Source organism: Equus asinus, chromosome 11, assembly GCF_041296235.1.
Source record: "Equus asinus isolate D_3611 breed Donkey chromosome 11, EquAss-T2T_v2, whole genome shotgun sequence".
Lineage (NCBI taxonomy): Eukaryota > Metazoa > Chordata > Mammalia > Perissodactyla > Equidae > Equus > Equus asinus.
Window position 1 is genome coordinate 7749517 of NC_091800.1, and position 26745 is coordinate 7776261.

Below are 26745 nucleotides of genomic sequence, written 5' to 3' on the forward strand. Positions count from 1 at the left end.
CAGGTGCTTGTGTGTACTTCCTTAATCACTGCATCACCCCCAAAAGGTCACTGGTGGCACTTCCCCATTTTACAAGTGAGGACACTGGCGCTTAGAGAGGCGAAGAGCCTGCCGGGAGCCCAGAGAAGCTGGGATTCGAGCCCAGGCCTGCCTGCCCTGAGAGCCGCCGTTCCATCCAGCTGGCACTTCTGGGATGTAGTTAAAGGATCGACGGACTCTCGCTGTGCTGCTCGTGTTCTGCAGACGGGGGCCTGCTTCCTTGGCTCGGGGTCTTCTGTCCCATGGAGTCCGTTTCCTGAGGAGGTCTCTGACTTTGGCCATGACTCTTTCTGGCCTTTTCCTGAGGCTGTATGAATCGCTGGGTTACGTGGTGTTCCTGGGGACCCGTTAGATGCCCTGTTCATGGGTGCATCTAGTATTACCTTTCAGTCAAACCTCTGGCCCTCCAGGCGGGTGGCTGGTTTTGAATCCTGGTTCGAACACTCACTGGCTGTGTGACCTTGATCAGTTATTTCACTTTGAGCTCCAGTTTCCCCATTTGTGAAATGGAGAAAATTTACATGCGTTAGCTCAGTTGGTCCTCACAATGACCCATGAGATATGTGCTGTCAACCTCATCATGTAGATGAGAAAACTGAGGCACAGAGTTTACATAACCTGCTCAAGGTACACACAGCTGGTAGGGAGTCGAGCCGGGGATCTGAACCCAGGCGGCCAGGCTGGCTCCTGAGCCGCGCGTTCTGCCCTCCCGTGCAGCTGTGGAGATGTTCACGTGTTTGTACGTGGACGAAGCGTGGTAAGAAAACGAGACCTTGCTGGTGGTTCTGACTCATCTCTTTTCTCCCTCTCCTTTTCTTTTTTTGTTTTTTTGCTAAGCATCATTGCAAAAAGGCAATATTACTATTGGTTTGTGTTGAAAAATTTTCCTTTTCTTATTGTTAAGGAAAATAACTCGAGCTTCTTGCTCTTAAACTTCATGGCATAGGTATACAGTAATTTGTTGTTTAAATATTTAACCACCTTTATCACCATTTGTGCTTTCTTTTCTTTCACGCTTCTCTGTCCTTGTCCCTGGCTTTCTAGGTGACGGTGGGAGACATTGTGAAGGTCGTCAATGGGCAGTATCTTCCAGCAGACATGGTCCTGCTATCCTCAAGGTCAGGTGTGCTCGTGGGCACAATTTTTGAAATACATGTTAAGAACAATAAAATATTATATGGTGGCTGCAGAAATCTCAAGCCGTCCTTTCCGCTCCACCCTCTGGTCACCATCCTTCTCTTTCCAGCCTCCTCTTCCATGACTTGTCATTTGCCTTTTCCTGCCTTAACCCTAAGTTTTCTTTCTACCATTCATTCATTTGTACTTTTTCTGGACTCTTATACATTTTTTGATTCTTAGTCTCAGGGCTTTTCTGGGCTGTTCCTCATTTATGGGAAACATTCAAGAGCAGCGGAGGGATGCGTTCAGTAACATCCGGGTTGCGGCATATCTGAGATGCCAGAGCCCGTCTCCTGCTGGATCCAGCCAGCAGCCTTCCCTGCAGAACTCAGTGCCTCCCTTTACTAGCTGTTCAGAGAACCACGGGCATTTTCTCAGCACAGACATGACCTGCAGAGGGTGTTTCCTCTTCATTCGTCCACAGTTTGCCCCCTGTCTGCCCAAGTGTCATTGCTGTGTTTTCCAGGTAGTTTTGTGCTGGAAAGGGACCAGCCACTAAGCGGCGTAAATAACGGACAGTGCAGCCCTTGACTTTTCCTTGGCTTGACACATGAAAGCACATATCAAAGAAGGAATGCTAAAATTAGGATAAGATAAACTTCTATTCCTCAGTTCAAGATTAAATTATACGATGTGAAGACTAGATGCTGTTGGGAATCATAGGTGCTCACACTGTTTGCATCTTCTTTGACTGCAGACAGTGTTTCTTTTATTGGGTTTGATCACACATTAGATTTTAAGCCTTAGCATGAATTTTCTGCTGGAGATAAAAGGTTTTAAAAAAGGACCATCCCAGGCCCATAGAGGGGGAAAAGCACCAATATTTACACAGAGCAGGATTCATGTTTGTCTCCACCGATTGGTAACAGAGAGACTCTTAGAAATAGTAAGATGTGGATCACTTGATAGTTTGGGATATGAGTTTTGGTTGTGACCCTCTGAAAACCTGGATTTAACTGAGATTGTTTGTGAGCTGACATCGTGCTTTCAGGATGCTCATTAGTGTTTGAGTCTGTGCTTTGTGCCAAGCAGCCTGCTGAGTACATGATCTCACTTAATCTTGTCAACAACCTCTGATGTCCTTACTTTGTACGTGAGAAAAGAGAGACCCAGAGAGATTAAACAGCTTGCCAAGGCCGCACAGCCAATAAAGATAGTGCTATCTTAGCTTGGCCAGTGGGTTGCACCATCCAATCTCTCACATACTAACTATTCTACCTAAAGCGAAGATTAGAAGTAGGAATATAATATCTGCTGTGCTTATTTTTATCCCGTGAGTTTTCTGTCCTTAAAATTAGGTGTTTTGATTAAAAAGTTGCCTGTTGACATACTACAAGGTACAGGGAAGAAGTCTTGCTGAGCCCGTGCCTTGATTCCTCAATGCCTCTGGCTGTAGTTTTCTTCAAAAGACGTGTTTATATGTGCCATGCCTAGGGCGGCTCTCTTGGTCAGGAGCAGGCCAAGCATCAGACTTTGAGGGGCACCCACATGCAGGGGTTGGGTCTCAGCGGGGACGTCATGCATTTCCCATAACCCACCTCTCCCCTTCTCAGTCATCCTCAGTTATTTCTGTCTACTGGAGGTCAAGCAGCCATGTTGTGGGGCCAACAGGGCGGGTCACTGGGCAGACAACGTTCTATTGGTGTTGCACCCCAAAGATGAGTGTTTGTCTTTCTAATCAATTACTAGTACTGAAGTGGTTTATAACACTATTTTGAAGGGCTGATCAGCAGAAGTAGTTTCCATAGTAGACTTTATGAGCTATGAATTTGTGGAGGGGCCCTTACTAAACTTTGGCTGTTTTTTTCCTCTCTCCGTAGTGAACCTCAGGCAATGTGTTATGTCGAAACAGCTAATCTAGATGGGGAGACGAACCTTAAAATACGTCAGGTAAAGTCACCTTTTATGACTTGTGTTGTTATGGAGGCCCAAATTGCAAATCTGCTCCCCACATGTATCAGTCAGTGAGTTTTCTAGAGAAAAAATTTTCTGCCACAAAAAGTTATGCCTTAACCCTAATAGAATCTATGGGAAGAACACGCCTTTTATTATGAAGGGAACTCCTTGAGAGTGAGAGCGGAGCGGGAGAAGTGGGCTTCATCTATGTATGGGTCACGAAGGGTACCACGCCTTAATTTATATCTTACTGAGCTCTGTGCCTGTTAGTGCAGGTTGGAAAGGATCTCCTCAGCTAGGTCGAGCTGTGTGGTGGAAAGGACAGCCTCTGCAGTGGACAGAGGCAGTGGACGAACTCTGGGTACCTTATTTTACATTGTTCTTTTAATTGAGATTCTAATTCTAGAGAGTATTGTGTTAGATACAAAATTTACAAGCCTTAAATAAAGCTATTCTTACCATGTATTTTAATTCTAGAATGAAGAATAGTCTTTAATATAACAACAATTTTAGGCATTTTGACACATTTTCTGCTGCATAAAGTTGAATTTGATAATTCTGTCCAGATATCTTTTCTACCTTCTGTATTCGATTTAGACATTTTTTTCTGTTTAAAGAAGAGTTACTGGGCCTACATATCATCCTGTTTGAAAGGGATACTTGATGTTTATGACCTGTGTCAGAGTGCAGCTAATAGTCTGCTTTCTGTAAGGTGTTTGAGTGTGTTAATGCTTGAACGTGGATGTTTCCAGCACAGTGGTGGAATCTTAACTTGCTGCTTCATTGAATTTTTCTGAAACTTTTGCATTAGGCTGCTGTGGCAAACGCTGCCTGTAAAGTCTATCTTAGGGGGCTGGTAGTTTGATTTAGCGTCCCCCCCCCCCCACCAAGTTACTCCATTTTAACTGATTCGTTAGTTCCTTTTGATTAACAGTGGAGACGCGGAATGTCTTCCCTAAACCCGGAAGGTTGTGTTCAGTGTCCTCTTTGGGTTTACCATTTTAGAGTTTGAGTCACACCGCCGACATGCAAACGAGGGAAGTACTGATGAAGTTGTCTGGGACCGTAGAGTGTGAAGGGCCCAACCGCCACCTCTATGACTTCACGGGAAACCTGCACTTAGATGGGGAAAGGTATCGTTTTCCATTCTCTTAGTGTTTTGTTTGTTTGTTTTTTTTTAATGTGACTAAGGATTACTGGAGCTTTGGAAAATGTCAGTTTGTTTTCTGGTTTCATAATATTTTAAAGCATATTTCTGTATGTTTGGCTTAGATATGAGAGACTGAGCTTTCCTCAAAATAGAATTTCAGTCAATTTTAAACCCTCCCTTAAATTTAAGAAAGAACTGATTGTTGACGAGAAAATAGCCCGAGGGTTATTGAGGTTCACAGAACTGGCCTGTTCTTTCTGTGTGTATTATCTACCCGGGAGGACAGTTGGTTTTGGCTGCATAAAATTGTCCAGAAAAGCAGAAGAGAGCTATCTGAGGTGTATAAAAGCTAATACATTTATTAGAGAAACATCTTTTTTTTTGCCAGCATTCTTCTAAGTAGCATTTGTTTTTAGAAAGTTGAATGAAAGGGACAACAATTAGTCTTCCTTTATTATAGTCACTGCCCTGTTGTCCATATTCTGTCGTCTTTGTCCTCTTGGCATTTGTTTTATTGTTTGAGAGTCACTTTTGTCATTATGTTGGGGTACAGTTCTATCTTCTGCCCGTCTTTACTCTGCATGCTTCGTACCCGTGCTTCCCAGCTTTGTATTTTGAACAGACCCAAAGGGAAGGACCTGGTCATGGGAATTGACCCAAAATAGCTGTGACGACTAAGCATGGCTGCTTTCTTGGTTTTCATGTAGTACGCAGAGCCATGCTGTCGGCTCCCCATTTTGAATTTCTAAATTATCGATCAGGCTTTTATTTAATCATTAAATCATCTTTGACAACTGTGATATAGCTTTATTGCTTTTATTTTCTTGTAATAGTCTATAAAATAAACTGGGTTTCCCAAATCAATAAACTTCTGGTTATTTTAGCAATTTCCTTTTTGGGTGTTGAGTTTCATACAGGGTTATAAAAGACACAGTTCCTTCTAATGTTTCATAGGAAAAAAACTGCCTTTTTCTGTAGTGGTGAGTGGATAAGGTAAAGCTTTTTTATGGGTCGTTTTTGGGTAGATTAAGCCAGTGGTAACTTTTATTGCCCCTGTTACCAGTAAAATAGTTCAAATTTGACTAAAGGAAACATTTGATTTCTTGTGGGTTTATGTTTAAGGGGAAGCTCATGCTCGTCTGTCAGACTGTCATTAAATATAAATGTTGTTTCTTATTTTTAGCCCTGTTTCCCTTGGGCCTGACCAGATCTTATTAAGAGGTACACAGCTTAGGAACACTCAGTGGGTCTTTGGCATAGTTGTTTATACTGGACACGACACCAAACTCATGCAGGTAAAACATTTCTCTGCTGAAAAACAATGCTGATTTTAGGCTTCTTTTTTTCTGTTTTTATGGAGTAGAGGGTGGAAAATGCAGATGCTGCATTTAGGAAGCTCAATTTTGTCTATGAACTTAAATTTGGAAAGGAAGTGCCTTTATTTTGGTTCCTTAAGTCGTTTCTTCTGGATTTCTGTTATTGTATCAGATATTTGTTACTTCTTGCCTGAAATATCCATGGTCTTTGTTTTCCAGATTTAGGGGGAAAATCTGTTCTAACCGATTTTATCTTCTGGACTCAAGGGGGATTCTTCTAACTTCCTTATTTCCTTTCTCTACTTTTCCTCCTCACCTCATTAATTAGGATTTTGCAGTAAATTGTCTTATTTAACTGAATTCGAGACAATTTAAAAGCAGTTGTTTTTGAACTCATGTTTATTCTTCATATCATATACCAGAGAAAATATATTAAAGTGATTTTGCTCTTTCTACCTGTTAATTTTTAAATTATTGTTTGTGAATTTACAGCTCACATTTATATTATGACTTATTTTGCCAGGAAACTTTGAAATTCTGCATAAACCAGTGTCCTTATGTGTCATTTCTTACGTTTCTGTGGTATCACTTGGCATCTTATTTTGCTAATGGTTGCCATTAATAAGAATTGGCTTTTCAGCTTATCTGCCATTTTCTGTAACTTCTAAAGCACATATTTGGCTGTATTTTTTAATTAAAAAATATTTAGTGGCCACCTTGTGCCATGTCTTGTGCTAGGCTGTATGTCTACAATAGTGAAAGGCCCAGTCTTACCCTCTGGAGCCATGTAGACTAAGGAGTAATGGTGAATTACAAAGTAGAGAGAGAATTGTAGTATGTGTTGTTACAGAGTGCTGTGAGTGTATGTGAAAGAGTCAACCAACCGAGGTTTGTGGGTGTCAGTTGACTAGATACTAAGAATGATATTAAGAAGCACATTTTAGATGTGGAATTGGAGAAGGGGCGCTATTTTGTTGGTCCACTGTTTGAGGCCAAGTGATGTAGGAGAGAGTTAAATATTTATTAGAACAGATAAAGTGATGGCCTCCAATGGCCACACCAGCTGGGTAACGCAGTGGAGACAGGGAAGAGAGATAGGGAGGATTAGAAGAGTTGAGAGGCTCATTGAAGTTGAAGAAAATTGTTGGAGTTGCTGAGTGACTGATTGATCAGTGTGTAAGGTGCTTGTCTTTGAGTTTCTGGGTGGAGGGTTGCAGAGTGGAGAGACCCAGAGTGAACATGGGAGTAGGAGGCTAAAGATAGAGCTGTTGGAGGCTATTCGACGTCAAGAAGTGAAAGACTGAGAGACTCGGGCATTCAATGGGTCAGTGCTGTGATTTGAATACGGGATCATGGTGAGGCTGGGGTAGAGACAGACACCATAAGCCAGCTGCTTATCTTCAGAGAGTGAGGGGGAGCAACTGAGAGGTTGGTGGACTTTCAGAGGGAAGAGGCAGAAGGTAGCGTTGCCAAATGGCATGAATTTTACAAGTGGTTTTTTAACATGGCGTTAGAAAAATAAAGTGTCAGAAATATTATGGCGTCCTGCGTATACATTCAGTTATACCATCTTTAGACTCTGAGGGATGCGAGTCTGTACCAGCACCCTTTGCTTGAAGAGATTTCAGAGAAGGAGTGTCCTTGGCTGGGTAAGGCAAGGAGTGAGAGAAGAGCTCCTGAAGGAGGCAGAGGACACAGGGAAGTTTTGTCCTGGAATGGTAGGGCCCAAGTGTGGTGCAATGGTTACAGAGGGGATGTGGTGTGTGTGTGGGCATCCATGGCAGCTAAAAAAATAAATAGTTGGTAGATGCTGAGAGGCAGCTCTTGGGTGGATGAAGATCATTCAGCACATCTGAGATGTGCCTGATCCATCCTTCCTGCCAGGTCCTCACCCATTCATAAGCGCTGATTATAACGGTTCAAGTGTGTTGGTTCTGAGCAGCCTGTACGTGAAAGTTTGATCCTGGCGAGTAGTTTAGTGCTCTGCCACCTTGTAGGTAGCCTCTCACTTCCCCAGTCCGCAGCCAGTAGCCACCGCTGAGCACTTTTGGAGCTCCACTAACCACAGATCACTTCTGTTTTTGTGATGAAGTGACAAAGAGATCACAAGGAGCTCGCTCAAATTTGGGTGGGGCCCCAAGGCTGGTTTTCAGATTGTGCATATTACAAATGTAATCACTCTCCAAGACGCCTTGTACACTGGTTGTTTTTTCAGGGTGTAATACTGTTTTTCTAGAACATACATTAGTAATACTGCTTTGTGGCTAAGGCGTAGGAGATAATTAAGTTACGCTTAAAAATGATCCCTCATCTCTTCAGTGAGTAGGGTGTGCACTAAGCTACCGCGGGAAGTTTGCATCTCGTGAGTGCGATAGGCACTTTTCCCTGCCCTGGATGGGATAAACCTCTTTTCAAGGCGTATGACATGTTGACTGTTCGAGTACAGAATAATGGAAAGCCCCAGAAACACCTGTGCTGGAGTCACCGTGCCTTTAGGGCTGAAACAACAAGTAAAAATAATGAGCTTTCAAAAGGAATATAATATAACACACGTAGCTGGAAGCCATCCTGTTTGTGAAATAATATTTTTTGTCTGTACTTGTGCTCCTTGACCACAGACAGGAAACGCCACTGCTTTAGGGTTCCACTTTTTTGTTTTTGTTTTTTAAACTCTCACCTCAACGCCTTCTACTCTTCAAAGTTCCCTTGTTTCATATTTAGTGTAGTTACACATAAAAACATTTCCATGTCTCCTATTTCCGTTGGTTGATTTAACGGTAAAGAGAGATATTATCACATTAATTACAGCAAATACTTAGTGTCCCATGCATTGTTCTCAGCATTTTGCATGTATTAACTCATTTATTCCTCACAGTAGCCCTGTGAGGAAGATACTAGTATTGCCCCCATTTTCTAGATGAGGACCCTGAAGCACAGAGTGTCTACGTAAGTTATCGAAGCTACACGCCCACTGAGAGGGAGAGCTGGGCTTCAAACTGAGGCAGTCTGGCTTCCGAGTCCGTGTTCTAACTAGTACTCTACTGACTGCTTTCTTAGGAGAGAGTAAAATGTGTAAAATTCAGGTCAAATATAAGCTTTTTCAAATTCTGACATTTTGGCCTGTTTCAGCTAAGAACTCCATTACTCAGAAGGAGCAGTGTTTTCTAAGAATTGTGTAGAAGAACGTACAATGCTGGTCAGAATGTAACATTACAAGCTCATCGTTACAAGTGGACACGTCCAGGGTTGGGAGCGAGTGCGCAGAGCTGGCTCCCTCAAAGTGCATATGTTGAAGCCTGAGGTTTGGGCTCTTGTGTTGGATGAAGGATAACTTTTTCTAATGCTGTTAACTGGCCAGGAGTCCAGTTCACCACTGGAAAAGATCAGAAATCAATAAAATAATAGAGTGATAGGAATGATGTTAATTATAATTTTTTTCTGCGTGTGCCTCCCGTGAATGTTTATTAAAAATGATAAGATCATCTTTACTTTTTAAAAGATTGGTATAGGCAGTCTTGGAACTGGTCCGTTGGCTCTGCCATGAGACCAGAGGTGATGTGTCATCCCCATCAACGTTTAGATAGCATTAGATGGATGATAGGTCAGCCTTTACTAATGGATTTCCTTTTAGATTCTGGAGGAATTTTTTTAAAAGTCTATAAAGAACAAATAATTTAGAGAGCTAAAGTGAAAGGGAGAAAAGAGTTTATAAAGGAAAATGCTGCTGTGCTGTTTGGATGCTTAAAGCAGTTAACTTTTCAAAATCGCCAGTATAGCAATTCCCTAACTCCCCACCTCACAGAAAGCATTGGGCTTGATAGTGGTATTTCTGGGTTTGGTGATAGAATTCAGACAATATCAGCGATGCTGTGGTATGACCTTCTTTATGGAACTTAGGAATGAATTGCTTCCCATTTTCATGTTGGTTGTATTTTCACATTGTGACTTTATTTGTATTCTTATTTTCAAAGACATTTTCATCCTCGCTCTGTTAATGGTCAGATAGATTGAGAATAGTGAAAGAGAATGCTGACTTGAGTTTGGTACAAGGCACTATTTTTATGGCTAGTTAGTGCCTTGCAAGTTTTCAAATCACCTGGTCTTGCAGATCAGTGTTGCCTCTAAGGAGACAAGGCTCGTGAGTCGTGGGAGGAGGCCTGCAGACTGAAGCTCCTGTCCCTCTGCCCCGTCCACTTCCTGGCTTCTGATTTAGTCCAGGCTCTGGTCACCTCCAGGAATGCATTATTATCATCGGCTGTGTGGCTGTATTAGTTTCCTGTTGCTGCCATAACGACCACAGTTAGTGGCTTAAAACAAGGCAATTTGTTAATGTTGCAGTTCTGTAGGTCAAAAGTTTGGTATAGGTCTCACCCATATCAAGGTGTTGGCAGGGCAGCATTCCTTTCTGGAACACTCCAGGAGGCTCTAGAGGAGAATCTGTTCCTTGCCTTTCCCAGCCTTCTAGAGGTACCCGAATTCCTTGGCTCATGACCCGCTTCCTCCATCTTCCAAGCCAGCAGCGTTGCATCTCTTTACCATTCTTCTGCTGTCACATCTCCCTTTGCCTGTAGCCAGGAAAAGATCTCTTCTTTTTCTGCTTTTAAGGACCCATATGATTAAATTGGGCCCACTTAGATAGTCCAAGATAACCTCCCCAAGTTAATGTCCTTCATTTAATCACAGCTGCAAAGTCCCTTTTACCACATAAAGTAACATATTCATAGGGTCCAGGTATTGGGACATGGGCATCACTGAGGGACCATTTTTCTGCTCACCACAAATGCCGTTGGAAAATTTTTAATAAGTTAACTTCAGGTGCATAACTGTCTGGTGCAAACAGTTCTGTTGACTTTTCCACTGCCGAGGGATGTAGTCCCAAATTTTCTGCCTGATGTGCAGTGGTCCTTGAATGTGGATTTAATGAATCTTTCTGAACTCGCTTCCCAGCGCTGGCCTCTGCTCCCGGTAGACTGGCTTTCCCACTAGCAGTGAGACAGCAGGCCATGCACATTTATAGATGGCGAGGCTGTGTTTCTGCTTTTGTTTTACTTTCCTGTCTACATTCTGTTCACGATTTAGGACTCCATCCAGATTTCTCCTGACCACTAGAGCTTTCCTGAGTTTTCCTGCTTGTTTCTTGTTCACTGTTTCCCAAACACACCTTTTGTCCATCCATTTATTTTGACACCTGTTGATGTTCTATTTTGCATTATTGATGTGTATGTGTTTGTGTGTGTGTGTGTCTTTTTTCCTCAAATTTTGAGCTGCTGGAGGGAAAATATGTACTTCAAAAATATCTCTTTGTATATTAATTGGAGAGCTGTGTTATTTGAAGATTCTCTCTAGATTTTTATGATATATAGGATCTTTAACTTTCTCTTGAATTAGCAATATCTTGATTTCTTTTAAACTGGACTTAAATGATTTAGAACTTGTGGTCAAAGATAGTAAAAGTAGCTAATTTTATGCTAAAATGGAATCTTACATCCAGATTGAATCATGTAGAGTTGAAATGTGTTCTTTAAAATGGTAGAGTATGTCTTCTGTCTTCTTTACTTAAAACTAGCCATGTTGATTCAGGAGTACAGTGTATTTTAGTGGTACACTTTTTAATTTCGTTGGTTATTTGGCAAAAAAATATAATCTTTTACTTTTTGTTTGTTGATTTTAGTTAACTTACCTCCTTTTCTCCCCACTCGTTGTCCCCAAGTCTGTTCTGTGACCCTTACTGATTTTAAATGCTATTGTACAGAATTCCACCAAAGCACCTCTCAAGAGATCAAATGTTGAGAAAGTGACCAATGTGCAGATCCTGGTGTTGTTTGGCATCCTCTTGGTCATGGCCTTGGTGAGCTCGGTGGGGGCCCTTTACTGGAATGGGTCTCAAGGTGGAAAGAACTGGTACATCAAGAAGATGGGTAAGTTCTGGAGTGGGTTGCTTGTTGAAGTAGGATGAAACTACTTTTGGAAAATCCATCTAAGCGTGGTTTATGTGTGGTGACCATGTCATTTTTCTCTTCTCTTTGGGTACTCTATATAATGCCAGCCTTTCAAGGAGAGTTGAAAGATTAGGAGTTATGTGATGAAGTGAAGATGGACACATTTGGGGATTTATAGTCAAATGATTATTTTTTAAATATATTTTTTGAGTTGTTTTCTTAGTGGTTGCTCTAGGGATTACAGTGTAATCTTAATTTATCAGCAGCTACCTCAGATTAATACTAACAATTCCAGTAAAATACAGAAATTTTACTCCAGTATGGATCCATTTCCTCTCCTGCTTTATGCTATTATTGTCATATATATTACATCTATGTTATCAACCTAATAAGACAGTGTTATTGCTTTATATAATCTTATGTCTCTTAAAGCAGCAAAAAAAGAAAAAAAATAGAGAGTTGTTTTACATTAACCTACTTATTTAACGTTTCCAGTACTCTTCATTTCTCTCTATGGCTTTGAGTTACTAGCTTGTGTCATTGTTTTGCTTCATGGAGCTTCACTCTCTTCTCACTCCTTTGTGCTGTTATATATATTACATCTGCATATAAGTCCAACAATGCAGTTTTATAATGACTTTTTTTGCTATTGTTTTTTAAATTCAAAAGAAAGGATAAAAAATAGTAATTATACTGTCTTTTATAGTTGCCTATATAATTACCTTACTGCTGCCCTTTGTTTCTCTATGTGGATTTAATTACTGTCTGGTGTCACATTTCCTTTATTATTTCTTGTAAGGCATATTGGACAGCAACAAATTATCTCAGTTTTTATCTTGGAATGCCTTACTTTCTCCTTTGCTTTTGAAGGGTAGTTTTTCTGATACAGAATTCTTGTGGAATTCTTGGTTGACATTCTCTTTCTTTCAATACATTAAATACACCATTCCACTGCTCTCTGGCCTCCATCGTACTGACGAGAAGTCAGCTGTTAATCTTATTGTTTTTCCCTTGTATGTTAGTCATTTTTCTATTGCTGCTGTCAAAATTGTCTTTGGTTTTCAATAGTTTTAAGTTTATTCTATTTGGAGTTTGTTGAGCTTTTCGGATGTGTAAATTAATATTTTTCATCAAATTTGGGAAGTTTTCAGCTATTACTTATTCAGATATCTTTTCTGCCACATTCTCATTCCCCTCTCCTTCTGGTACTTCCATTATATATGTATTTCTATAGGGTCACTTGATGTGTCCTAATGCGTTTCTGAGTGTCCTCTGTTAATTTTTCTTTATTTCTTTTTCTTTCTCTTCTTCTGATTGGATAATCTCTATTGGTCTATATTCAAGTTTGTGTATTCTCTTTTCTGTCAGCTCAAATCTGCTGTAGAGCTCCACTAGTAATTTTTTCATTTCAATTATTGTACTTTTGAATTCCAGAATTTCCATTTGCTTCTTTATTTTTAAACTTCTATCTCTTTATTGATATTCTCTAATTGTCAATAATTGTTATCATACTTTCTTTTAATTCTTTAGACAGTTTTCTTTAGTTCTTTGAATACATTTATAATAGCCGCTTTGAAGTCTTTGTTTGGTTCATCATTTGGGCCCCCCTCAAAGGCAGTTTCTATTGCTTCTTTGTTCCCTGTTTCTTTGTATGTTTCATTATTTTTTTGCTGTTGAAAACAGGGCATTTCAGATAATATATTGTAGCAACTCTGGATTCTGATTTCCTCTTCCTCCTGGGGCTTGTTTTTGTTTATTTTAGTGACTTGGCTGGACTAGTTCTGTGAAGTCTGTTTTCTTCTGTAGTGTACAGCCTCTGATGTTACTGCTCAGTTTCATTTCCGTGTTTTTACTTTTTAATTTTCTTAAAATGTACAGTTTAAAGTATATTGTGGGTTTTAGTACGTTCACCACTACCTAACTTTAGAACATCATCATCATCTCAAGAAAGATATCCTATCCTCATTAGCAGTCACTCCTCTCCTTGTTTTTATTTTTAAGCTTGAATTCCTAGGGGTCACTCTGGGTCAGCAGGTCAGCCTAGGTTAGAAGTCAGTCAGTGATTGTGCTTAAATTCCTGGAGCCAGTAAGAATCCACCCTCTGTGGTTTGATCTGTGTGAGGCTTGGGGAAGCCTTCAGTGTCTGGGGAGTTTAAAACCTGCCCCACATTCAGTCAGGGACTAGTAGCTCACAGTACCCTCTCTGGTCTCTCCTGAGAAGATGCAGCCTTGCTCATGGACATGACCTTCTGGACCACTAGAGTTGAGTGTGATCCTAGCAAGGTTTCTTGGCCATTTCTTTCCTTAGATCTCCCTGTTTAATTTCTGGCTAGTCTGCTGTTTTGTTTGCCCCTACTAGTATTGTGAGTTGCTTGTCTTTCCTGATTATTAGCCACTGGAATTGCTATTGTTTTTGACAGTGCCCTGGGCATGGCTTTTTTTATGCTGTGCCCCAAATAATGTCAGTTCCCTTGGGCTGTTTCTGTCCTGACAACCTGCCCTACTCTGTGGTAGCAGACTGCCGCACCCTGGGATAGAATTTATGCAACATGGAGCTGGTGTCAGGGGAGATGAGAGTTGCTAGTCCTCATGCCTGTCTCAACCACCCATCCAGAACAGAACCTAAGCAACATGGATCTGGGGGAAAGGAGGCAGAAACAGCCTTTGGCTTAAATGTCAAAGGCTCCCACTTACTGAGATTGAGTAGATTTTGTTTCTTTCTTTTTTTTTTTAAGATTTTCTTTCTTTTTTCTCCCAAAAGCCCCTTGGTACATAGTTGCATATTTTTAGTTTTGGGTCCTTCTAGTTGTGGCATGTGGGATGCCACCTCAGCATGGCTTAATGAGTGGTGCCATGTCTACGCCCAGGATCCGAACCAGTGAAACTGTGGGCTGCCGAAGTGGAGTGCATGAACTTAACCACTCAGCCAGGGTGCTGGCACCTAGTAGATTTTCTTGAATACATGCTTTTGAATTTTTTTATGCTCTCTGATCAATTTCCAAACACTTTAAATGCTTGTTTTTTGACAATTTTGTCCAGTTTTATTGCTTTTTTTTGAGAGAAGATTTGCCAATCTGTTTACACAGCAATTCCAGAAAATAAATAAGATTTAATGTCAATTTTTAAAATAAATTTGAATTTGAAAATTTTGGGATATTTTCTTGGGGTTGTTGTTATTTCCATCTTTCAAAATATTTTAGTTAAACCTATCAAAACATTTTTTCCTTTTCTAATTATCTCATGTGAAAAACTCATACACTTTGAACTGCCCAGGAGAACTCTTGCCGCCACTTTACAAATGTGGGAAATGTGACTGTGACTTCAGTTGTAGCTTGCATCAAAATCCTTTGATTTTGGTTCTTAAAATTTGGATTTGGACTGTGTTATATGTCTAGCTTCAAATGTGAAGACTGACATTCTATATACATATGTTTTTCCAAAATGTCGTGGTCTGAGTAAATAAACAGCATTGACACTATCTTGGTATACAGGCTTTGTGGTAAATTGCTTAGATTATATCCAACTCCAGTACTAGCTGCATAGTTTACAGTGGGAGAATGATCTTTTTGTCTTACCCATAATGCTTTCTGCCTTGTTATCCTTATGGTAAAGTCTGAGTAGCTCTCTTGTGAAAGCCATCAAACTTTCACATTTGCATTGTCACATTGCATTGTTGGAGCTTTGACTTCAGTTCAAAGAGCTCTCCCCTTTTGGTAGTCATAGAACTTGACCTCTTTCCCCCTTCCTGGTCCTGCCTCTGCTTTGGAGTCCATCCCTTAGGAGTCTTGGTTCATCTTTGGGGATCGTCTTCCATCAAGACATTCCTTCTCTTATCTTCAATAAATAGTCTCCAACTCTGCCTGTTTTCCCTGTTCACACTTTTTTTTTCCATTTTACCAATTCTTTGGAATGTCCCAAATATACTCATACTCGAATGAGGTTGTAGATATTTCTTACAACCGTTTCAAATGGCTGTCCTCTTTTCTGCATCCTTTTTAGTTAGCTGTCATCTCTCTGTCTTCCAAAACTTGAATAAAGCCTCTGTTCTTCTGGATGGCCTTCAGTGACCATGCCTTCCCGTTAAAAATCCCTCCTGTCCTGGTTTCTGTAGTGCCCCATGAACTCCTCTTGAATAGATGAAGCCTGCTGCTGCATAGTCACACTGAGGGGCATACTTGCTTCTGCTTACTCCCCTTCCCCGCAAACTCCTATGAGAAGCCAGCTCTTTATTGGAAGGGATCATGTCTTAATAGTCTTTGTGTTCACAGTTGGCGCCACATAGTAGGTACCCAGTAACTACTTTAACTTGAATCTCTAAATTTATACATAAGCCAATTGACTTTTTTCTGAACATCTTTTAGAAAAATTCCAAAATAATAAAGTAAAAGGAAACTGAGTGGAGACTAACTAAAGCTATAGAGATATTATGGTTTTCTTCCACAGACACAAGCTCGGATAATTTTGGATATAACTTGTTGACATTCATCATCTTGTACAACAATCTTATTCCCATCAGTCTGTTGGTGACTCTTGAGGTTGTGAAATACACTCAAGCCCTTTTTATAAACTGGGTGAGTATCACAGTAGTTCAAAAGTTGAGCTGCTGGAGAATTGTCAACTACTATTTTCAAATACTTTCTCAGAGCCTTAGTCATTTATTTGAGCTCCAAGGAAAGGAAGAATGTAGGTAATTTATGCTTTGGTCTGGAAGTTAAACTAGCCAGACAACTGGCAAGGGATCTCCGGCCAGGGTGTCCCTGAGCCATGATGGCAGTGACTTGTTACCTAACGTCTCAGCTTCCTGGTCTGTGAAGTGGGGAGGACAGTAGTCCTGATTCAAGGTACTTGTGAGGATTAAGTGAGATAATGGAGGCAGAATGCTTAGCAGGTACATGTCTTCTGGTGAGTTGGGATAAAATGGCTGCAGCTGTTGTTCATGCTTTTGAAGTCTAATTTAGTGCTGAAGAGAAGATCTCCTGTGTGTGTCTATATCAGTGTTCATTATATATCAAAATTCATGGTGACAGTAAACATGGGTTCCATTGTAAGAGTGGAAATGGAATTTTTAAGGAACTGTCAGGGCCATTAAGCACTTCACTTCACCAACCAGTATATGTAGACTAGGTGCTTTCCTCTGCGTTTTATTTGATCTTCATAACAATTCTGTGAACAAGATGTTAGCTGAGCTCAGAAGTGTGAGTCCCTCTAGGTCATCAGACGATTATCTTGAAACCAAATCTTCTCCATATAAATTCCCATGTTTTCTCTTTGTATCACACAATAGCCACTGTATTTTCATCCCCAAATTAAAAATTAGCATTTATATTAAGTTATCTGTTTTTAGCTTCTTTTCTGTGTTAATTTAAATGAAGGATTAATGGTATACACTTTCTGAGGTGCCCCCCTTTCTCTCTCTCAGGACACAGATATGTATTATCTCGGAAATGACACTCCTGCAATGGCCAGGACATCAAACCTTAATGAAGAGCTTGGGCAGGTGAGTGCCTCTTTGGGGACTTTGGGAACAGTGACATGAGCATGAGGGAGATGAGTGTTAGAAGAACCTTGGAGAGATTTTGCAAAAATAGTTATCTATGAATGTGGTTTTGATGTCTGAAAAGTTATATAGTATTTGAGAGTATTGTTAAATGCAAATGTCAATCTGTTTTGACTTGCATTTTAAGGTATGGATATATCTTACCACCTAGAAGCTACCTGCAAAAAATTTAGTACAAAAAATACAGTGTAACATTATTTTAGACTCTTAAAATTGTTTATCAGGAGCAAATGATGGAGAAGATAATGGTTAGGATACTCAGATACTGAACAATCCTACATGTGGGGGCTAATATGAAGGACATGTTTCCAGCAAATGTTCCAGATTTTTGTCTCTGGAAGACTACAGGGAACCAGTTTTTTTCCCACCATCGCCTCCAAACCCCAGTAGCCTTTGCATTATGTTTTCATTTTATGTTGAAATTACTGCAAGGAATAACTTATTTTGAATGCATTGCAATTAAAGATTATAATTTCATTTTATACATCTCATTTAAACCTTTCAACAACCCTATGAGGTAGGAGCTATATATTAGACTAAATTTGCCTCCTCTTTGAACCTTGTTCCAGTTTTCCGGGTAAGTTAGTTTATCTCTCTTCTATGTTCCCATAGCAGTCTTTCCAAACATAAATACAGTAGAACAAGAGACATGATGGTGATGCAGGGTCTGTTTCCCTCTTGACTTTAGCGCCCATTCAAGGGCACGGATGTGCCCAACATAAGGTCTTGGTTTCCTTGATCAGTTTAGCACAGGGCTCAGTATGTCAGTGTTCTCAGGTGCCATTGAACCGGGCCTGAATCATTGAAGATTGAAAGTGCTCAAGTTGCACCCAAGATGAAATAATTCATCCTAATTGGATATATGGGGAAAGTTTGCATGAGGATGTACTTTTGAGTTGGAACTTAAAGGATAAGCAAATCTTGTTAATTCCTTATTATAAAATTTTCATTTTTTAAATATTTTAAGATAATTTTTTAGTTTTTTAGAAAGAGGCAAAAGGAAACATCGCTTATTAGAAGGCTGATTCTACTCAATTTTTTATACCCCTAGACTTACTGCATATAACACTTACATAAAAACTTATTTATAGCTGTACTTACCCAGTGTACTAATTTCGTATTTCTATGTAATATTTGACTTCTTTAGAAGCATTAATAATCTTTCTTTACTTAAAGTTCCTTTGATTGCTTTGAAAATAATTCTCAGTATACTTGCTTACATTGAATCATTCAGAACAAGTGCAGAGTAAACAACTCATGTTGTTAATCCCTGTCCTATAAAACAGTACAGCACGCCTTCCCTGGAACCGTGCTTTGGGGTCCCTGGAGTACATCTATTATCCAGCAACAATCATGATCCCTCTTTAGAAAACCGCTGAGAAACTGGAATTGTTACTGGAGTCCGTTCTGTTAAGTACTGCCCCCTCACCAATCTGTGACATAATTTCCCAAGAATGGTACACATCGAATGATGTTATTTATCTTCTGGCCAAACCCTTTATTTCATAGATGTGGAAACTGAGGCCAAGCAGGAAGAGGTGACTTCTCCAGAGTCCACATGACGAGCTCGTATCCAGAGCCTGAACTGGACTGTTTCTCCTCTCGTGGTCCTGAGTTCTCTTCCCCATCACATTATCCACCTGAGGGAGCCTAATTCGCACAGCACACGTGCATCTGGAGTTCATCTCTTTTGCATTCAGTTAATCATGTCAAAATGGTGTGCTTGTTGACCTTCAGAAATTTCTCTTTTCACCTGCTATACTGAGAGCCCAGTGTATTAAATCTGTAAAAGTTTGTATCTTGGGAAGTTACGTAGTCTGTAAGCAGTTCCTGCTGCCTTCCTGTAGTCTTAACTGAGAGAGTGACTCAGAAGCTTCGAGTTTGTTCTCTGCCAGTTCAGGATTTGCCTTCTTAATCCAGCGAGGGGATGGACCCTTAAAAAGAAATGTTTTGAGGGCTGCCGAAGTCTGAGCTTGTTGTCTTGACATACTAGATGCGAGAACAGAAAATCATGGGGCTCTCTTGAAGAATGAGGTGAATCTTTGAGGTGCCTTGTGGCAGGTTTAGTGCGTGAGCTTAGCGATCTGAAATGGCTGTTGCTGGAGCCGCCTTTGCACATTTCCACACAATTGGACTCTAGAATTAGTTATTGAAGAAGGTTTTTTAAGTGGTCTAAGCATTAAAATATATTAATTTTCTAGTGATGTATAATTATAATGATTATATATAATGTATACAATTATAAAATATATTTTGCTTGCTTTAAGGATATTACCTTTTTATAGATTTTGAAAAATGTAGATGGAAAGACTTCTTTTATTGGCCTTTGCATCTTGTTACATTCTTAATGTATGTTTCTTCTATTCTTTGCTTTAGGTAAAATACCTATTTTCTGACAAGACTGGAACTCTTACGTGCAATATCATGAACTTCAAGAAGTGCAGCATCGCTGGAGTGACCTACGGGTGAGTGCATTCAGCGCTTGTTGAAAATTTGATTTGCGTTCATTCAACAAAATGACTTCATTTTTAGCTGCTTAGTCAAATAGCTTGATTTTCTGATATTTTGAAAAGATATTTATGAGGGATTTAGATATGCAGTTACTGTTGAATATGTTGAAAACTTAATGAGTCTCAGCTTTGCACAGTTAAAGCATTATTTATTTCTGCAGATATTAACCTAGTGAGAAATCCCAGGGAATCCATGAATTTATATTTCTAATCTAATAATTATAAATTTCTGACTCATGTTTTGATCTGAATGCCTGTCTTTTTTTAAATTGAGGTATAATTGACATGTAACATTATACTAGTGTCAGATGTACTACACAATGATTTGATATTTGTATATATTGCCAGATGATCACCACAATAAGCCTAGTTAATATTCGTCATCATACATAGTTATGAAATTTGATTTTTCTCATCATGGAAATTTTAAGATTTATTTTCTTAGCAACTTTAAAATGTATAATACAGTATTATTAACTTTAGTCACCATGCTGTACTTATATCCCCATGACTTATTTATTTTACAACTCTTGACCCCCTCACTCATTTCACCTACCCCTGCCTCTGGCAAGCGCCAGTATGTTCTCTGTATCTATGAGCTTGTGTTTGTGTGTGTTTTTTTCTTTTAGATTCCGCTTGTAAGTGAGATCACACAGTATCTGTCTTTCTCTGTATGACTTATTTCACTTAGTATAATATTCTCAAGATCCATCTGTGTTGTTGTAAATGGCAAGATTTCCTTCTTTTTTATGGCTGAATAATATTCCATTGTGTATATACCACATATTCTTTATCCATTCATCCATCAGTGGACACTTAAGTTGTTTTTGTGATTGGCTATTGTGGATAATGCTTCAATGAACATAGGAGTACATATATCTTTTTGAGTTAGTGTGTTTTTTCTTTTGGATAAATACCCAGAAGTGGAAATGCTGGATCATATGGTAGTTCTATTTTCAGTTTTTTGAGGACCCTCCATGTGTTTTCCATAGTGGCTCTAACAATTTGCATTCCCATCAACAGTGCACAAGGGTTCCCTTTTCCCCATATCTCTGCCAACACTTGTTGTTTCTTGTCTCTTGATGATAGCCATTCTAGCAGGTGTGAGGCGATATCTCATTGTGGCTCTGATTTGCATTTCTCAAGCACCTTTTCATCTGTATGTCTCCTTTGGAAAAATATCTTCAGATGTGCTGCCCATTTTTAAATTGGATTGTTTGTATTTGTGCTATTGAGTTGTATAATTCTTTATATATGATATATATATAAGGGATATTAATCCCTTATCAGATATATGACTTACAAATATTTTCTCCCATTCAGTAGATTTCCTTTTCATTTTGTTGATGGTTTCCTTTGCTGTGCAGAAGCTTTTTAGTTTGATATAGTCCCACTTCTTTATTTTTGCTTTCGTTGCCTTTGCTTTTGGTGTCATATCCAAAAAATCATCACTGAGACCAATGTCAAGGAGCTTACCCCCTATGTTTTCTTCTAGGAGGTTTCGGGTCTCCATTCAAGTCTTTAATTCATTTTGAGTTAATTTTTGTGTATGGTGGTGTAAGATAATGGTCCAGTTTTATTCTTTTGCTTGTGACTGTCCAATTTTCCTAACACCGTTTATTGAACAGACTATCCTTTCCCCGTTATGTATTCTTGGGTCCTTTTTCATAAATTAATTAACCATGTATTCGTAGGTTTATTTTTGGGCTGTATACTCTGTTTTATTGATCTATGTGTCTGTTTTTATGCCTGTATCATACTCTTTTGATTACTATAGCCTTGTAATATAGTTTGAAATCAGAAAGCATGATGCCTGAAGCTTTGTTTTTGTTTCTCAAGATTGCTTTTGCAATTTAGGTCTTTTGTGGTTTCATAAAAATTAGGATTGTTTGTTCTATTTTTGTGAAAAATCACATTGGAATTTTTATGGGGATTGCACTGAATCTGTAGATTGCTTTGGGTACTATGGACATTTTAACAATATAAATTCTTCTAATCCATGAGCACAGAACGTCTTTCCATTTATTTGTATCTTCTTCAATTTCTTTCATTAATGTCTTATAATTTTCAGTGTACAGGTCTTTCACTTCCTTGGTTGAATTTATCCCTAGGTATTTAATTTATTTTTTTTGATGCAATTGTAAATGGGATTGTGTTCTTAATATCCTTCTGATCATTCATTATTAGTTTTTAGAAATGCAACAGATTTTGTGTATTGATTTTATATCCTGCAGCTTTACTGAATTTTTTTATTAGTTCTGTCTGACAGTTTTTTGATGAGATCTTTAGGGTTTTCTATGTATAATATCATGTCATCTGCAAAAAGTGACAGTTTTACTTCTTTTCTGAATTGGATGGCTTTTATTTCTTTTTCTTGCCTAATTGCTCTGGCTAGGACTTCCAGTACTATGTTGAATAAAAGTGGCAAGAGTGGGCATTCTTGTCTTATTCCTAATCTTAGAGGAAAGACTTTCAGCTTCTCACTGTTGAGTATGATGTTAGCTGTGGGCTTGTCATATATGGCCTTTGTTATGTTGAGATACATTCCCTCTATACCCACTTTGTTGAGAGTTTTTATCATAAATGGATGTTGAATTTTATCAGATGCTTTTTCTGCATTTATTGAGATGATCATATGATTTTTATCCTTCATTTTGTTAATGTGTATCATATTGATTTATTTGCCGATGTTTAACCATCCCTGCATCCCTGGAATAAATCTTGCTTAATCATGGTGTAGGATCCTTTTAATGTATTGTTGAATTTGATTTGCTAATATTTTGTTGAGGATTTTTGCATCTATGTTCATCACGGATATTAGTCTATAGTTTTGTTTTCTTGTCGTGTCCTTGTCTGATTTTGGTATCAGGATAATGCTGGCCTCATAAAATGAGTTGGAAGTGTTCCCTCCTCTTCTGTTTTCTGGAAGAGTTTGAGAATTATTCGTATTAATTCTTCTTTGAATATTTGCAAGAATTTACCAGTGAAGCTGTCTGGTCCTGGACGTTTGTTTATTGGGAGGTTTTTGATTACTAATTCAATTTCCTTACTAGTAATTGGTCTGTTCAGATTTTCTATTTCTTCATTATTCAGTCTTGGAGGTTGTAAGTTTCTAAATTGTATGTTCATTTCTTCTAGGTCGTCCAATTTGTTGGCATATAATTGCTCATAGTAGTCTCTTATCCTTTTATTTATGTGTTATCAGTTGTAACATCTCCTCTTTCACTTCTGATTTTATTTGAGTCCTCTCTCTTTTTTTCTTGGTGAGTTGTCTAAAGATTTTTCAATTTTGTTTATCTTTTCCTAGAACTAGGTCTGAGTTTTGTTGATCTTTTCTATTGTCTTTTTGGCCTCTATTTCATTTATTTCTGCTCTGCTCTTTGTTATTTCCTTCTTTCTACTAACTTTGGGCTTCATTTGTTCTTCTTTTTCTAGTTATTTGAGATGTAAAGTTAAGTTGTTTGAGATTTTTCTTGTTTCTTGAAGCAGGCATTTATCACTATGAACTTTCCTCTAAGCACTGCTTTTGCTGCATCCCATAAGTTTTGCTATGCATTTCCATTTTCTATTGTCTCAAGATATTTTTTTTGATTTCTCTTTTGATTTCTTCTTTGACCTATTGGTTGTTCAGCAGCATGTGGTTTCATCTCCACATATTTATGCATTTTCCAGTTTTCTTCTTGTAATTGATTTCTAGTTTCATACCATTGTGGTTGGAAAAGATGCTTGATATAATTTCAGTCTTCTTAAATTTATTAAGACTTGTTTTGTGGCCTATTATATGATCTACCCTGGAGAATGTTCCATGTGTGAATGCCTGTCTTTTGATCACAGTTTTGTGACCACTCTGTTTCCCTGTCTCTGGCAGTCATTTTCCAGAGTTGACAAGAGAGCCATCCTCAGATGATTTCAGGTAAGTAGATTCTAGTGCTTCTTGATGCTTTAGTGGGAAAAGCTTTGGAACAATTTTATGTTGGCATTTCTCACATGAATATTTTGTGAATAAGAGTTGCATATATGTTATTTAAAGAGAGAACTAGAATAAAATTTAAGTATGAATATGGTTTTAAAGGTCCAGTGATACTATAAGGCTTTAACAAAAAATAGCCAGCTGTTGGCCCAGTACTTCCCACTCACTTCCCACTTCATAGCATGTCTTTAAGATTGTAGCATGTATGCTGTAGCATGTATCAGAATTTTATTCCTTTTAAAGGCTGAATAATATTCCATTGTATGTAGATACCACATTTTCTTTATCCATTCATCTGTCGATGAGCATTTGGGTTATTTGCACTCTTTAGCTATTGTGGCTAATGCTGCTACAAACTTTGGTGTATAAGAATCTGAGTCTCTGCTTTCAGTTCTTTTGAGTATATCCCTAAGAGTGGATTGCTGGGTCATGTGGCAATTCTATGTTTAACTTTTTGAGGAACCACTCAACATTTTTTTCATAATAGCTCTGCCATTTTACATTCCCGCCAGTAATGCACAATTTTTCCACATCGTCATAACGTTTGTTAATTTCTGTTTGTGTGTTTGTTTTTAAATATAATAGTCATCCCAGTGGGTGTGAAGTGATATCTCATTGTAGTTTTGATTTGCATCTCCCTTAGGACTAATGATGTTGTCTGCTCATGTTTTAAGAACCAGACACTAACAAAGCTGATTGGTAGGGCCGTGTGTGTAGGGGGGGAGAGTGTGGTTGATGACTCAGTGATTTCTCTCTGGATGACCAGCCAGGACCCACCATTTGGTTAGAGGATCCCTGGATGTCAGTGTCTGTGGGTCTTTCTTGCGAGCTGATCGATCATCTTCTCATGAGATAAATTCTCCAGTTTCCTTCAAGGGCTGTAAATCTGGGTGCAGCTGTTATGGTTGCTGAGTGGAGGCCTAGGGTTGGTAATCATACCTTTCATCATATATAGGATGGCACTTAAAACTCCTATCTTGGGAGGATGCCTCACTCTACCTGCCTGTGTGCGTGGTGTCCCTGCATCCCAGGCTACTCTGGTTTAACTTCTCTAAGGATAAACTTCCATTTTTTCTGGGTGCAGAAGGTTCAGTTGCCTGGCCACCTGTCATGAGGGAGAGTTCTTGCAGGCTGATTTTTCCTCAGGTGGATTTGGAAGTACTCCTGTTTTCAACCCTTCCTTTATCTCCCAGGAACCTTATGCTGCCATTTCCTCAGCTTTCACAAGGTTCTGCTAGGAGCATCAGGCTGCACATTTATGTGCTTCCCCTTGCAAGCTGTTGGTTTTTGCTTTCTCTCCTGCACTAAACTCTGATATCTACTCAGAATTTGGACTGACCTCAACTCTGCTGTCTTCTCTTCTTCCATTGTCTTTCTCCTGAAGAAAGGGTTTCAGGAAGGAGTGGAGATATGTGAAAATACTTAACCCTTCACATTTTCTTCAATGTGATAGCACACAGCTAACATAGCAAGTTTGCTTTCTCATGATTATTGCCTCCTACTCTTGCCTACATATGCGCTCTGGCCATAAATGATTGTATAGGTACGATGCAGTAATTGCTCTCATTTTATCTGCTTTGAGCAGGCACTCTTGGAAGTTTTCCCTGGTAGAAGTCGTACAGAGACCAACTAAAATGACAAAGTCATGCTGTTGATCCTTGCCTCTGTTTCTTCTCTTTGTAACTATGTTGTTTATAATAACTTATAAAATACATTATTTATAGTAAGGTCAAAGATTTTCTGTCATGAGGTTTGAAATAATATATAGTATTCCAAATCTTTAGAAGTTTAATATAAATCTATAGGCTTTTTAGGTATGGTTCTTCTTACAAGGTCTGAGTTATCTTAAAGGAACTTTTGAACTGAATAAATATTTTCCATTCTCTCTTGCAGCCGGATAACTCCTCCCCCTAGCGATTCATGTGACTTTGATGATCCCAGGCTCTTGAAGAATATTGAGGATCAGCATGTAAGGTCACGATTTTGCTTCTAGGACATTAAATAGCTTATGATGCAGTTTTATTTATGTGCATGTGTAGTATCTTGAAAGTTGCAATTTCAGAGCCTGGGGAAGAGATGCAATCTCACTTTCATGGTGTTAGTACTTCAGGGAAGTGATCTTAAACAAATGCTTTGTGGTTAACACTTTGCATAAGTTAATGTAAGGCTGAATTAAATATGTGGTGAAGTTATAAAGTAGTATATCAAGATTACCACAAATCTTCATAGAATTCTCTAACATCTCAGATTTCTGTTCTTTGGAAGATTTCTGCAGTACCATTTCTTCACAGTTGTGACTCTAACAGGTCGTATATTTTGAAAAGAAATTGCAATATCCTTTGACTAGGATAATTTAGGAAACAACAGTAAGATATAATAACATGTAGCATTTATAGCATCCTACTACGTGCCAGACATTTGACATGTATTTCCTTTAGCACTCGAGTCACCCTAGAGAGGTGATAGGAAGTTGCATAGAAAGATTGACTTGGCCAAGAGTTACCCAGCAAACAAATGTAGAAATGAGACTCAGAACCTTAGTCTGTTCAGTTCTTAACTATGACATCACACTATCTCAACTGTTGCAACAAACAAGGATTAACTGCAGGATCACATGAATTCATTTTTGTTTTAAAGGCTACTCTGAAAAATACCAACTTAGAAAAATATTCAATGATCAAAACATTTCACAACCAGTTTAAATTAGTATAAATTAGTCAGTATAAATTAGATCTAATGAGAATAATTTTTTCAGGAAAAATTTTAATTCTAAATTTAGGTAAACTTGAGCAAAATTAAAATGTTATCTTCCCAAAATTTTCTTTAGAGATAGATATATTTAAAACTTTCAGTTTTCAGTGAGGGAATTTTCTTTTCTCTTCTCGATTGTGGTTAGTGCCTATTTGTTAGTGCTAAAACCTTCTTGGCGGTGGTTCTCAAAAGTGAGCATGCAGGGCACCCACGACCACAGGCTGGGTTGCAGATGTTCTGCCTCAGCCCCTGGGGATGTTGATGGACTGATCCCAGACTGCACAGAGGACGCTGCTGAAGTCTGTGCTCTGGGTCACAGTCACGGACGTAGACGTGGTCCTTTCTTGGATTTTGGTCGTAGAGGATGATCCAGCCACTAGGCTAGAGATTCTCCACGCATTAGAGTGATGTCACAGAAGAAGCTTCTCTGGAGGAGGG

General features: G+C 38.9%; 1 protein-coding gene across 5 annotated transcripts in view; it reads left to right on the top strand.

The window, feature by feature from the left end:
* The window catches only part of LOC106832434 (phospholipid-transporting ATPase IB), a 588664-nt gene that overhangs the window by 153417 nt on the left and 408502 nt on the right, over positions 1 to 26745 (top strand). For all 5 annotated transcript variants that reach the window (XM_044777414.2, XM_070520415.1, XM_070520416.1 and 2 more), the window contains 10 exons: positions 1084 to 1157; positions 3039 to 3108; positions 4120 to 4247; positions 5448 to 5559; positions 11333 to 11498; positions 15963 to 16090; positions 16939 to 17016; positions 19453 to 19541; positions 23455 to 23499; positions 25450 to 25525. In XM_044777414.2, the coding sequence (XP_044633349.1) occupies positions 1084 to 1157; positions 3039 to 3108; positions 4120 to 4247; positions 5448 to 5559; positions 11333 to 11498; positions 15963 to 16090; positions 16939 to 17016; positions 19453 to 19541; positions 23455 to 23499; positions 25450 to 25525 (966 nt within the window). The remainder of the gene's footprint in view (positions 1 to 1083; positions 1158 to 3038; positions 3109 to 4119; positions 4248 to 5447; positions 5560 to 11332; positions 11499 to 15962; positions 16091 to 16938; positions 17017 to 19452; positions 19542 to 23454; positions 23500 to 25449; positions 25526 to 26745) is intronic.